Source organism: Carassius auratus, unplaced genomic scaffold (genome assembly GCF_003368295.1).
Source record: "Carassius auratus strain Wakin unplaced genomic scaffold, ASM336829v1 scaf_tig00020840, whole genome shotgun sequence".
NCBI classification, from domain to species: Eukaryota; Metazoa; Chordata; class Actinopteri; order Cypriniformes; family Cyprinidae; genus Carassius; species Carassius auratus.
The window spans coordinates 77,379-91,484 of NW_020525063.1; the positions used below are offsets into that span (position 1 = coordinate 77,379).

At 39.4% G+C, this 14,106-nt stretch overlaps 1 protein-coding gene and 1 long non-coding RNA gene across 2 annotated transcripts in view; one reads left to right on the top strand and one right to left on the bottom strand.

Annotated features, from left to right (window-relative positions):
* On the top strand, window positions 1-11,963 carry LOC113076615 (myosin heavy chain, fast skeletal muscle-like). The gene is made up of 40 exons (XM_026249306.1): window positions 1-58; window positions 314-527; window positions 655-798; window positions 874-1,030; window positions 2,687-2,714; window positions 2,818-2,932; window positions 3,024-3,116; window positions 3,218-3,281; window positions 3,375-3,473; window positions 3,557-3,660; window positions 3,839-3,977; window positions 4,068-4,186; window positions 4,307-4,456; window positions 4,545-4,715; window positions 4,794-5,100; window positions 5,336-5,406; window positions 5,488-5,575; window positions 5,654-5,771; window positions 5,891-6,014; window positions 6,392-6,528; window positions 6,632-6,887; window positions 6,973-7,215; window positions 7,298-7,474; window positions 7,564-7,709; window positions 7,793-7,883; window positions 8,027-8,416; window positions 8,492-8,618; window positions 8,717-8,835; window positions 8,948-9,144; window positions 9,230-9,413; window positions 9,496-9,661; window positions 9,751-9,875; window positions 9,988-10,296; window positions 10,408-10,611; window positions 10,703-10,828; window positions 10,958-11,128; window positions 11,212-11,316; window positions 11,403-11,498; window positions 11,621-11,752; window positions 11,847-11,963. Exons 2-40 carry the CDS (start codon window positions 327-329, stop codon window positions 11,862-11,864), a joined length of 5,811 nt encoding a protein of 1,936 aa, XP_026105091.1. The 5' UTR covers window positions 1-58; window positions 314-326; the 3' UTR covers window positions 11,865-11,963.
* LOC113076620 (uncharacterized) overlaps window positions 4,370-14,106 on the bottom strand; it is a 26,104-nt gene continuing 16,367 nt past the window's right edge. Inside the window, exons 4-5 of the long non-coding RNA XR_003281212.1 lie at window positions 12,834-12,885; window positions 4,370-4,479 (exon numbers count right to left, since the gene is read on the bottom strand). This is a non-coding gene — a long non-coding RNA (uncharacterized LOC113076620). The remainder of the gene's footprint in view (window positions 4,480-12,833; window positions 12,886-14,106) is intronic.

Sequence of the window (14,106 nt, forward strand, 5' to 3'; positions counted from 1 at the left end):
TGTTATTTTCAGAATCCTGAACGTGACAGCTGTTATTTCTCTCTGAGCACTGTACCAGGTACAAAAGGTTAACAAAAGATTCAAAGTTTTTCACTTGCAAAAAATGATGATGAAAATGCATGTAATCTTTTGGGAAGTTTAATAATTGGAATTAATACATGAATAAACATTTTCATGCCCAATAAATTAATTTAGACTCATAGCTAAAGGTAGTAAAAAGTTAGGCCAAAAAATAAAATGAAACTTTCAATTAAAGTTAACGAGTGAATCAAATTAAGTCTATCAGCATTGCGATGTCAGTTCTGCTCCACAGTTGAAGTGCCATCATGGGAGATGGTGAAATGGAGTGTTTCGGCCCGGCGGCCATTTACCTCCGGAAGCCAGAAAGAGAGAGAATTGAGGCTCAGAACACCCCCTTTGATGCCAAAACGGCATTCTTTGTGGTAGATGCAGATGAGATGTACCTGAAGGGTACTCTTGTTAGTAAAGAGGGTGGCAAAGCTACTGTCAAAACTCACAGTGGGAAAGTAAGCATCATGGATAAAAAATGTTTTTTATATGTTACTGTGTTTTAGTCTCCAGTAAAATATTGTACAAATAGGTGTACAAAAACGTCTCATCCTTCTTATGATTACTGATCAATGTTCATTACAGACTGTCACAGTAAAAGAAGATGAAATCTTCCCCATGAATCCTCCCAAGTTTGACAAAATTGAGGACATGGCCATGATGACCCACCTCAATGAGCCTGCTGTGCTTTTTAACCTCAAAGAGCGTTACGCAGCATGGATGATTTATGTAGGTCTAAGTCAATCATGTTTTATTCCTGGTATGGGGCGGCAGCATTGTAAAACTGGACCATCTCTGTTTCAGACCTACTCTGGCTTGTTCTGCGTCACTGTCAATCCCTACAAGTGGCTCCCAGTGTACGACACAGTTGTTGTGGGTGGATACAGAGGTAAAAAGAGGATTGAAGCCCCACCTCACATCTTCTCCATCTCCGACAACGCCTACCAGTTCATGCTCACTGGTAAGTGGACTCTGAAAGTCTGTTAATACATGAGGGTTAAAAAGACAAACCTTAGACTAAAAGAAAAATGCACTTCAAAATAAATACTATGAAATAGTAGTGAATAATTCATTGTCTATAAATTGTGACAATGTTAACATACAGGTAAGTTGAATGCAAACAGTATGTATGCCATTTTGTTTAATTTACTGAGCAAAAAATGTTAGCTGAGCTTGTATAAAAGAGGACTGCATCATTTTTTGCTAGTAAACCAGGTTTTCAACTGATGCAAATCCTTTCTTAAATTTCCAGAATATATTAATTTAGTTATTTCTTTATAGGAACCATTATTTTGCATTATTGAGTAAATACGCCTTTATTTTTATAGTGCTTTATGCATTACAGATTGTTTAAAAGTAGCTTGACAGAGTTAACCAGGAATAATGCAGAATCAATTTTAATCAAGCTAATATATCAAGACAATTACAATTCTGCTGTAAAACAGCTCTTACTGCATAAAAGTTGTAACAAACTTTTTCTATATTAACTTACAAGAATAAATAAAAAGTAAAAGGTTAAGCATATAGCCTATAGATGTATAGACAAATTCAAGGAAAACTAAAATAATAAATGAGTTAAGTAACAATTAGGGCTGCACCCTAATAGTCTATTAACTGTTAGTCAATGAGAAGAGGCTTGTTTGACCAATATTTTATTAGTTGCAGAAAGAAAATTTACAGGAGGTGGTGAGGTCACACAGTCCGTTCATTAACAGCTGGTCTATTTGGCAATCTAGTACATTGGGCAGGACATCCAAATGCTCACCTATCATTCATTGACCTCCAATATGGCTTGTCATCTGAAATATGTTAGTCGCAGCAACTTTACATGGCCGATCAATCTAACATTAAACTATTGAAATTAGCGTTTTTAAAGTGCTCACTGCAGGACAGATGGAGGTGCCGGTGCATTAATTTGCTCTTAAAATACTCCTTCATTTTTGGTCATACAGATAAAAGACTCTACCCTGATTTGTGTGCACTCAAAATAACAAAACATTGGACTTTCCTAAAATAACGAAAGCAAACAGGATGCGCTTTCTACCGTCTTGGTCTCTGTGCACCTGAGCACATCAGAATTATTATTTTTTTTAACAGAAACTTTGTGTATACTTAAATATAATTAAACTGTATATAATTAAAATGGAAAACAAGTATTCCCAGATAATGTAATCCATATTAAACATGCCTCCACTACTGCAGAGATGACAAGTCATTGTTGCCAAATTCATCCCTTAAACTGAAAGGAAAGAAAGCAATTGTTTATCAGTAAATTATTAAAATGTTAATGCAGCTTCCTTACTGTTTTTCTCTGGAACATTCTTGATCATTACTTCTGCTGGTGTGCTGTGCTAAGCTTTGTGTGTGTGCTTGAGTGCTTATTAGGCAATTTAAGAAATTAAAGGCTTGTTATTATGATTTAAATGGTTTATTAATAAATGTGTGATTAATCAACTAGTGCTTAAAAATGAATGACTACTAGTTGACCAGGAAAATCTAAAACCTAAAATTTAGTCCAGGACAAAAAAAAAAAAACTTTACAAACACTTACTTTCAAGTTAAAATAGAGTGCAGCTTGTTCTGCAAACCCTGTTAACATCCCACGGTCTAATTTCAGATCGTGAAAACCAGTCTGTCCTGATTACGTGAGTGAATTTTGCTCTGATGAAATAAGCTAAAGCTTTTTAATTATTTGCATAAATTAATTGAAAATGTATGACTAAAAGAAGATCTTGTTTCAATCTCCAGTGGAGAATCTGGTGCAGGAAAGACTGTGAACACAAAACGTGTCATTCAGTACTTTGCAACTGTTGGTGCAATGTCTGGACCGAAGAAGCCAGAGCCAGTCCCTGGAAAAATGCAGGTTAGTAAATACATATTCTAGACAGAGTTATTGATCACAGTATTTGAGCTTCATCTCACATCTACTATCTGCTGCCCTACAATTACATTAGGGATCACTGGAGGACCAGATTGTGGCAGCCAACCCTCTGCTGGAGGCTTATGGTAATGCCAAGACTGTGAGGAATGACAACTCCTCTCGTTTTGTAAGTTGCACTTATGAATCATTTCAGCATTTTCAAACATCAGTCAAACTTTCAAAACTGCCATAGAGTTGAGATTTTGTAAATGATTCCAATCTCTTTAGGGTAAATTCATCAGGATTCACTTTGGCACCACTGGCAAACTGGCTTCAGCTGATATAGAAACTTGTGAGTCAACACTGTTTTAAGACAAATATTTTCATTTGGAGACAAGTGGATTAATCAATTGAACTCTGTGTCTTTTTTCCTCACTTTTTACAGATCTGCTGGAAAAGTCGAGAGTGACATTCCAGCTGTCAGCTGAGAGGAGTTATCACATCTTCTACCAGCTCATGACTGGACACAAGCCAGAGCTGCTCGGTGAGAAATCTACAGGATTGTGTGTTTCAGTTATTTCCTAGTTTGAGAGCACTGTTAACATGCTGCACATCAACTCTTTATAGAGGCCTTGCTCATCACCACCAACCCTTACGACTATCCAATGATCAGCCAGGGGGAAATCACTGTCAAGAGCATCAATGATGTGGAGGAGTTCATTGCTACAGATGTATGTGGACAGCTCTGTTTCTATTAGTAGTAGTAGAGGTATTTTCAGATTACAAGCAATGTATCTGGTATGAAATCAAAAAGAAGAACAATAGCATGAACTGGTGTAAATACTGCATGCATGAAATATAAACTGCATATTAATGCATTATGTTTTATTTGGTCTGTGTAAAAAAAAGACTGCCATTGACATTCTGGGCTTCAGTGCTGATGAGAAAATCAGCATCTACAAGCTGACAGGTGCTGTGATGCATCATGGGAACATGAAGTTCAAACAGAAGCAGAGAGAGGAGCAAGCTGAACCTGACGGCACTGAGGGTAGGGGGTATCAATAATACAAGCATGCAAACAATGACATAATCAGTGACTTCATTAGTGAAAGTAATTCATAAAACTGTTCTACCTTAGTGGCCGATAAAATTGCTTACCTCTTGGGCATCAACTCCGCTGACATGCTGAAAGCTCTGTGCTTCCCCAGAGTAAAGGTTGGGAATGAGATGGTGACCAAAGGCCAGACAGTACCACAGGTGATCACTTATCTTCTCAATAGATGAAAAAACATAGAAATGTCCCATAGACATTCAGAATACATTTATTCCAAAAAAAAAAAGTCTAATATTAATTACACTGACCTTCGAATTTCTCAGGTGAACAACGCAGTCTCGGCTCTTTGCAAGTCTATCTATGAGAAAATGTTCTTGTGGATGGTCGTCCGTATCAATGAGATGCTGGACACAAAGCAGCCTAGACAGTTCTTCATTGGTGTGCTGGACATTGCTGGATTTGAGATCTTTGATGTGAGCATCAGTTATTAATGTCTCTGTAAGAATCACAATACAAAAGATAGCAGTCAGCAGTAAGAACTTCCTTCTGTATGATTATCAGTTCAACAGCTTGGAGCAGCTTTGCATCAACTTCACAAATGAAAAACTGCAACAGTTCTTTAACCACCACATGTTTGTTCTGGAGCAAGAGGAGTACAAGAAAGAAGGTATTGATTGGGAGTTCATTGACTTTGGTATGGACTTGGCTGCCTGCATTGAGCTCATTGAGAAGGTAAGAGGATATTCGGTAAATATTTTTTTTTTTTACTCCAATTGGGACTGTACTTCAGTGTAAACATTTATTCAACAGCCAATGGGCATCTTCTCCATCCTTGAAGAGGAGTGCATGTTCCCCAAGGCAACAGACACAAGCTTCAAGAACAAGCTCCATGATCAGCATCTGGGCAAAACTGCAGCCTTCCAGAAGCCCAAGCCTGCCAAAGGTAAGGCCGAGGCCCACTTCTCTCTGGTGCACTACGCCGGCACTGTGGACTACAACATTGCTGGCTGGCTGGACAAGAACAAGGATCCACTGAACGACTCTGTCGTGCAACTTTACCAAAAGTCATCGCTCAAAGTACTGGCCTTCCTGTATGTTGCTCATGGAGCTGCTGAAGGTATGAACATCTGTATTTCTTGAATTATTCCATATAAATTTTAATAACATGCAAAACAGAGAAAATATTCTTAACTTTATAAAAACATTAAGTATATCTATGCAAGATGATGGCAGAGTAGTTAATATCTTTCAATATCAGATATCAATCTATTGAACAGGTCAATATAAAGCAACATAAATATTAATTTGAATACATTAAAACATTAATAATTTATTTATTTGACATAAAACAGCTGAGGGCGGTGGTGGAAAGAAAGGCAAGAAGAAGGGTGGTTCCTTCCAAACTGTGTCTGCACTTTTTAGGGTAAACATAATTCTCTCTTTTAATGAATGACGTTAACATCTTCTCCATTAAAGACTGAATTATTCTCAAACATTTCCACAGGAGAACTTGGGTAAGCTGATGACTAACCTAAGGAGCACTCACCCTCACTTTGTGCGCTGCTTGATTCCAAATGAGTCAAAGACTCCAGGTAAACTTGATCCCCAAAGAATCAAATGCATCCCAGTTTTAAAATACTTCTAAAACATTAAGAACATTTGCATTGCAGGTCTGATGGAGAACTTCCTGGTTATCCACCAGCTCAGATGTAATGGTGTGCTGGAGGGTATCAGAATCTGCAGGAAGGGTTTCCCCAGCAGAATTCTATATGGTGACTTCAAGCAGAGGTTTTAATCACACCTTTTTGAATCTATTAATTAGAGATATTACACCACCTAATCTTAACCATATATAAACATTTTTGGCCTCACCAAAAAAAAATTAATCTTACCTTAATGTCCTCTAGGTACAAAGTATTAAATGCTAGTGTCATCCCTGAGGGACAGTTCATTGACAACAAAAAGGCTTCAGAGAAACTCTTGGGCTCTATTGATGTTGACCACACCCAATACAAGTTTGGACACACCAAGGTGAGCTCCTCAGTTAATTTATTACATGGCCAAAACCAAGAGGACTCTAATCATAATTAAAGGCATGAAAATTTCCATAATTCCATTTAAATTAAATCTTAATGCTGTACTACACATCATATATAAACAATCTGGTGTAGACAAATCTTCCTGAAGCTATTCAGTAGGGGTTCAGGTCATGTTATTCCACACCAGTCAGCAAAACAATTCTATATGGAACCCCTTGGGAAATTATTATGCCTCCTCAAACTGAAAGCAAAGAATTCCCTTAACTGTCTGTTCTATACAATTTAATTCAAACTTTATTATAATGGGTGATATAATGTAACCGAGATCTCTGTCACTGTACCACTAATATCTTTTTATTATTCTTGTAGGTGTTCTTCAAAGCTGGTCTGTTGGGCACTCTTGAGGAGATGAGAGATGAGAAACTAGCAGAGCTGGTTACCATGACTCAAGCTTTGTGCCGTGGATATGTCATGAGGAAGGAGTTTGTCAAAATGATGCAGAGAAGGTAGGAGGAGAGGGGAGGAAGATGAACTTACAAAACTGTTTGTAATACAACGATTAAAACACAACAATGATAATGACTGATTTACGTATTATAATTTACACAGAGAATCAATTTATTCCATCCAATACAACATCCGCTCATTCATGAATGTCAAACATTGGCCATGGATGAAGCTCTACTTCAAGATCAAGCCTCTTCTGAAGAGTGCAGAGACTGAGAAAGAAATGGCAGCAATGAAGGAGAACTATGAAAAAATGAAGGAGGATCTGGCAAAGGCGTTAGCTAAAAAGAAGGAGCTTGAGGAGAAAATGGTGTCACTTATTCAAGAGAAAAACGACCTTCAACTGCAAGTAACAGCTGTGAGTATTTCAGCTCTTACTCATCCTAATATGGATCCTATGGCAATGAACATAAATCATTAACTACATCCATGTCAATGAACAGGAATCTGAAAACCTCTCTGATGCTGAGGAGAGATGTGAAGGTCTCATCAAAAGCAAGATCCAGCTTGAGGCCAAACTCAAAGATACAAATGAGAGACTGGAGGATGAGGAAGAAATCAATGCTGAACTGACTGCCAAGAAGAGGAAACTGGAGGATGAATGCTCCGAGCTGAAGAAAGACATCGATGACCTGGAGCTCACCTTGGCAAAAGTGGAGAAGGAGAAACATGCTACAGAAAATAAGGTCAATACTCTTGTCAAATTTTGTTCACACTTCTGAGTTAAGACTGCAGAAAAAGAAGCCAATAAACAATGCATCCATCTAGGTGAAAAACCTGACAGAGGAGATGGCCTCTCAGGATGAGAGCATCGCCAAGCTGACCAAAGAGAAGAAAGCCCTTCAAGAGGCACACCAGCAGACTCTTGATGACCTTCAGGCAGAGGAAGACAAAGTCAACACTCTGACTAAAGCTAAGACAAAGCTTGAGCAGCAAGTAGACGATGTAAGATGTTTGGCATAGGAATAAGGCCATCAATCAAAGCAGAATTAATTGTTATTATATACCAGATTGTATTGTTCTGGTCACAATAGCTTGAGGGCTCACTGGAACAAGAGAAGAAGCTCCGTATGGACCTTGAGAGAGCCAAGAGGAAGCTTGAGGGTGATCTGAAACTGGCCCAGGAGTCCATAATGGACCTGGAGAATGAAAAACAGCAATCAGATGAGAAGATCAAAAAGTGAGCAGACAAAATATTTGAACTTTACAAAATTATACAAAATAATATTTGGCAAGTTCTGCAAAACATTACTTTCAAAACAGGAAGGACTTTGAGATAAGTCAACTTCTCAGCAAGATTGAGAATGAACAGTCTTTGGGAGCACAGCTTCAGAAGAAGATCAAAGAACTTCAGGTAATGCTGACCATAATCTTTTATATGTGAAACTGTAGGTTTCCAACTGTAAGTTGTTGGATAGCTGGGCATTATACATTTCATTAAATTACATTACAGTACAATTATAAATTTCGCAAAGTGGATTTCTTTCCCTCAACTAGGCCCGTATCGAGGAGCTGGAAGAGGAAATAGAGGCAGAGCGAGCTGCTCATGCTAAAGTGGAGAAGCAGAGAGCTGATCTCTCCAGGGAACTTGAAGAGATCAGCGAGAGGCTTGAGGAAGCTGGTGGTGCTACTGCTGCCCAGATTGAGATGAACAAGAAGCGTGAAGCTGAATTCCAGAAGTTGCGTCGTGATCTGGAGGAGTCCACCTTGCAGCATGAAGCTACAGCTGCAGCTCTCCGAAAGAAACAGGCAGACAGTGTAGCTGAACTCGGAGAACAGATCGACAACCTCCAGCGGGTCAAGCAGAAGCTGGAGAAGGAGAAGAGTGAATACAAGATGGAGATTGATGACTTGACAAGCAACATGGAGGCTGTGGCTAAAGCAAAGGTAATGTCATTAGAGAATCATTAAATATTAAAGCATCTTTACAAACATCTGTTTTTAAATCCTGTACCTTTTAAGGCGAATTTAGAGAAGATGTGCCGTACTCTGGAAGACCAGCTGAGTGAAATCAAGACCAAGAGTGATGAAAATGTTCGTCAGCTGAATGACATGAATGCACAACGTGCAAGACTTCAGACTGAAAATGGTAAGGCATGGCAAATAAGGTACACATCAAAACCTTAATGCTTTAAAAAATTTATCTGTTATTAAATTTCATAGTAATATTTCTAACGTGATTTCAAGGTGAATTTAGCCGCCAACTGGAAGAGAAAGAAGCACTTGTTTCACAGCTAACTAGAGGAAAACAGGCTTATACACAGCAAATTGAGGAACTCAAAAGGCATATTGAGGAAGAAGTCAAGGTAGAGTAATACAAAAATTAATGAGTTGATAAATTTGAAAAATTAAGTTTCAACAATCTAAATAATTGTTAAGACTGAACTATTGGAAATCCAAAAATATGCTGCTTTACAGGCCAAGAATGCTCTGGCCCATGCGGTTCAGTCTGCCCGTCATGACTGCGACTTGCTCAGAGAGCAGTATGAGGAGGAGCAAGAGGCCAAAGCTGAACTCCAACGGGGAATGTCTAAGGCCAACAGTGAGGTGGCTCAGTGGAGAACCAAATATGAGACTGATGCCATCCAGCGGACTGAGGAGCTTGAGGAATCCAAGTAAATACAATTAACAATGTCTTCAGGACCCTACATTTGTCACAAATGTTGGTAAGATTTCATCGTTTTATACCACTTTTTTCAGGAAAAAGCTTGCTCAGCGTCTGCAGGATGCTGAAGAATCCATTGAAGCAGTGAACTCCAAGTGTGCCTCTCTGGAAAAGACCAAACAGAGACTGCAGGGTGAAGTAGAGGACCTCATGATTGATGTTGAAAGGGCAAATTCATTGGCTGCCAACCTTGACAAGAAACAGAGAAACTTTGACAAGGTGAGAAGGATGTGAATAAACTTTATATCTAAAGCTTGCGCCATGGACTTGGCTAATTAACAATGACTTACTTTTTCTTCAGGTCCTAGCAGAGTGGAAGCAGAAGTATGAGGAAAGTCAGGCTGAACTTGAAGGAGCTCAAAAAGAAGCTCGTTCCCTCAGCACTGAGCTTTTCAAAATGAAGAACTCCTATGAGGAAGCTCTTGACCATCTTGAGACCCTGAAGAGGGAGAACAAGAATCTACAACGTAAATGCCAATTTTATAGTTCACAAAGCATTCATAAAACATGTGTTTAAATAGAAAGTTTTACTATTCCCCTTTTTTAAACCCTTTAGAGGAGATTTCTGACCTCACTGAGCAGCTTGGAGAGACTGGAAAGAGCATTCATGAGTTGGAGAAAGCCAAGAAGACAGTGGAGTCTGAGAAATCAGAGATCCAGACTGCACTAGAAGAAGCCGAGGTGCTATTCCTTCTCTACAATATTCAAATTGTTATACTATTGCTTTGAATAACATTAGATATTGAACATGTAATGGTCCATCCCTAATAAATGTTGTCCTTTTTCCTTATAGGGCACGCTGGAGCATGAAGAGTCCAAGATTCTTCGTGTACAGCTGGAGCTGAACCAGGTGAAGAGTGAGATTGACAGGAAGCTTGCTGAGAAGGATGAGGAGATGGAACAGATCAAGAGGAACAGCCAAAGAGTGATCGACTCCATGCAGAGCACTCTGGACTCTGAGGTCAGGAGCAGAAATGATGCCCTGAGAGTCAAAAAGAAGATGGAGGGAGATCTGAATGAAATGGAGGTCCAGCTGAGTCATGCCAACCGCCAGGCTGCTGAGGCCCAGAAACAGCTCAGGAATGTCCAAGGACAACTCAAGGTATAGTTCTGTAGAATGAGGAACTGCAACATATATAACATGTTTAATAATATGATACACAAATTAAACTAAACATGACATGCAACTAACAAAGAAAGACAATTTCCACAGGATGCCCAACTGCACCTTGATGAAGCTGTCAGAGGACAGGAGGACATGAAGGAGCAGGTGGCCATGGTGGAGCGCAGGAATAACCTGATGCAAGCAGAGATTGAGGAGCTGAGAGCTGGCCTGGAGCAAACAGAGAGAGGCCGCAAAGTGGCAGAGCAGGAGCTGGTGGATGCCAGCGAGCGTGTGGGACTGCTGCACTCACAAGTACAGAAAAACTATACTTGAAGCACATTCAGGTTACATGATAACAGAGTTTTAGTTAAGTGTACACTAACTACCTCCTTTAATCCCACAGAATACAAGTCTTATTAACACCAAGAAGAAGCTTGAGGCTGATCTGGTCCAGGTTCAAGGTGAGGTGGACGATGCAGTTCAGGAGGCCAGAAATGCAGAGGAGAAAGCCAAGAAGGCCATCACTGATGTGAGTGCTTGCATTCTGTTGCTCTGTACTAAATTAAACAGTTATTTAACTTTGTCTGCATGTGGTCACAAAGGGAACCTTCATTTCTGTCTATATTGGCTAGTTAATTTCAATTGGCTTATATTTCAGGCTGCCATGATGGCTGAGGAGCTGAAGAAGGAGCAGGACACCAGTGCTCACCTGGAGAGGATGAAGAAGAACCTGGAGGTGACTGTCAAAGACCTGCAGCACCGTCTGGATGAAGCTGAGAGTCTGGCCATGAAGGGTGGAAAGAAACAGCTCCAGAAACTGGAGTCCAGGGTAAATTACAAGCTGAACACAGTCTTAGATGAACTGGCTATGGTAGAGATTTGACAGGTGACATCAATCTCTCTCTACTGAAGGTGCGTGAGTTGGAGGCTGAAGTTGAAGCTGAACAGAGACGTGGTGCAGATGCTGTGAAAGGAGTGCGCAAATATGAAAGGAGAGTAAAGGAGCTCACCTACCAGGTAAAATTACACAGGATTTAGAAACTTACATTTCATTATAATTTACATAGGTAAACTAAGACCATCAACAATACTTTTACCCAAAGACTGAGGAAGACAAGAAGAACGTGATCCGACTCCAGGATCTGGTAGACAAACTGCAGCTGAAAGTGAAGGCCTACAAGCGCCAGGCTGAAGAAGCTGTAAGTCTATGTCACATGTCTTAAGTGTGAGGTTTTGATATTCTATATTCAATAGACAATACATTCAGTGTCATGAGTGCAATGCTCTGAAAGGGGTTGGTTATCTGGTGTCATCCTAACAGGAGGAGCAGGCCAACACTCACCTGTCCAGGTACAGGAAGGTGCAGCATGAGCTTGAGGAGGCTCAGGAGCGGGCTGATATCTCTGAGTCCCAGGTCAACAAGCTGAGAGCCAAGAGCCGCGACGCTGGGAAGGTATTATAAAGCTTAATATATGTATACATCTATAATTAATGTTTTGGATTAAAAGTAAAACAGCACATTTCATTTTTCTTTTCTGTTACTGAAGACCAAGGATGAAGAATGAAAATGAAGTATCACACCACATCACACTACAAGCAAGCATATAATATGACTTACTTGTGCGGTGTCTTAAATGTCCATTAAATATATGTATTCAAGTCGCTCTCTGTTTTTGTTATTGTAGTTCAACTGGCAGATCATGGAGCCAATAATGCCATGATCACAGGTTTAATTATCAGTGAATGCATGAACTAATAATAAATTCCATTCATGTAAAGTAGGTCTAAGTTTGTAATCAATGTACAGGTGTTAATATATTTTCAAACAAATACCTCAATATAACAATTCTGTTAAAATACAAAACAGACATTAAAAGTAATTCTGTTATACATGCTGTAATACAACATACACATTCATATCTTTTCACTTTATTGACAAATAACAACATTCAGAAATTATATGTACAGGACATTATCAGTATTTAAACTACCTAACACACATAATTTTGTGTGAAAGGCATGAATTATAATTTCATTGGCTGCTTTCATTCATCTTTCTCCCCTTGCATCAACCAAGAATATGAACTGTGTATGATAAAGTTACAAATCTTGCAATGGTAAAAGCCATGGCTCATTGCATAGTACACACTAGCAATATCTGTCTTTCAACAAATCGGGAAGAACTTTATGAATTTTGAAATGATCTGTAAAAAAGATGTATATTTTCTCCATTCTAACACCCTAAATCAAACCATATTACCGTAAATATTTTTTTTGTTTGTTTTAATGTTGGTTCACAATTCACAAATTCTTACTTTGACGTGTGGTGTGTGTAAACAGTTACAATTTATTTTTACCTTAAAAGGAACACTTCACTTTAAAAAAAATAATAAAATAGGCTCATTTTCCAACTCCCTTAGAGTTAAACAGTTGAGTTTTACCATTTTCCAATCCATTTAGACAATCTTTAGGTCTGTATAACATTTCATAGACATTTCATAGACAATTGGACGAGCTTTTGGGGCAGAACTGACCTGTTGAAAAGAGATGGTCTTCATCCCTCCTGGGGTGGCGCCACTCTTCTCTCTAGAAATATGGCACATAGTCTTAGTGTTTATACTTGACTAACTGGGGCCCAGGTCAGGAAGCAGACAGACTGTCTTAACCGACCATCTGCTAGCTGCCTTCCGTCACAGAGGTCAGTTAATTCTCAGCACATAGAGACTCTTTAATCCTAGATATCTCACTATAGAGACTGTCTGTTAAGAGTAACAATTTAATTGAGGTTCAACAAAAAAAATAGATGCAATACGGATAAACAAATGAGAAAGCTTGGCTTATTGAATATCAGTTCCCTTTCTACGAAACACTTTTTGTAAATAATATGATCACTGATGGTGCTTCATATAACATTATCCAGAGAAACAAATGTTAATGATAAATCCCCTGTGATGTTTGTATTGGCTACTGTATACAGGCCACCAGGGCACCATAAAGACTTTATTAAAGGGGGGGTGAAATCCTCGTTTTCACTCAATATCCTGTTAATCTTGAGTACCTATAGAGTAGTACTGCATCCTTCATAACTCCAAAAAGTCTTTAGTTTTATTATATTCATAAGAGAAAGATAGTCTGTACCGATTTTTCCCGGAAAAACACGACCGGCTGGAGGCGTGACGTGTGGGCGGAGCTAAAGAATCACGAGCGCCAGTAGGCTTTTGCGTTGAGAGCGTCTGTGACATTACCATGAGGAAAAAACATCCAAAACAAACCATGGCTTACAGTCAGATTCAGCCGTTTATTTATGATCCAGAATCAGATCCCGAGGCTGAAACTGAATGAGAGCAGCAGCAGCAACGACTCGCTCCGAGCGGGGCTCGGACCCGGGTCTCCGGCATGGGAGGGGACGCACTAACAAGGAGGCAGAGATATTTTAAGCATTTTACTCACCGCCTGAGGTTCCAACACACGATCGTGACCCTTTTTCGTTGGGATTGCATCATCCTTAAGAAATAAACGATACGCAAATCCGTCGTCAAATTGTTTGTAAAACAAGCATCTTCGAAATGCAGGGAACAAACAAAAACACTTGCACAACTCCGTTGATGCTCTGTAAAAATAAACTCCATCCACTGGTCCCTTAATGCTGTTTTTTTTTTTTTGTAATCTGTGCAGGGTTGTCTTGCCCTGGCAACCAAAAACACACTTCTTTTGTGACTTTTCGCGACGCTCTCGCTCTGATCAGTGAATCGCTCTGATCAGTGAAATGTCTGTGCTCAGCCTCGCTATACGGGAGCGCGCGCTCTT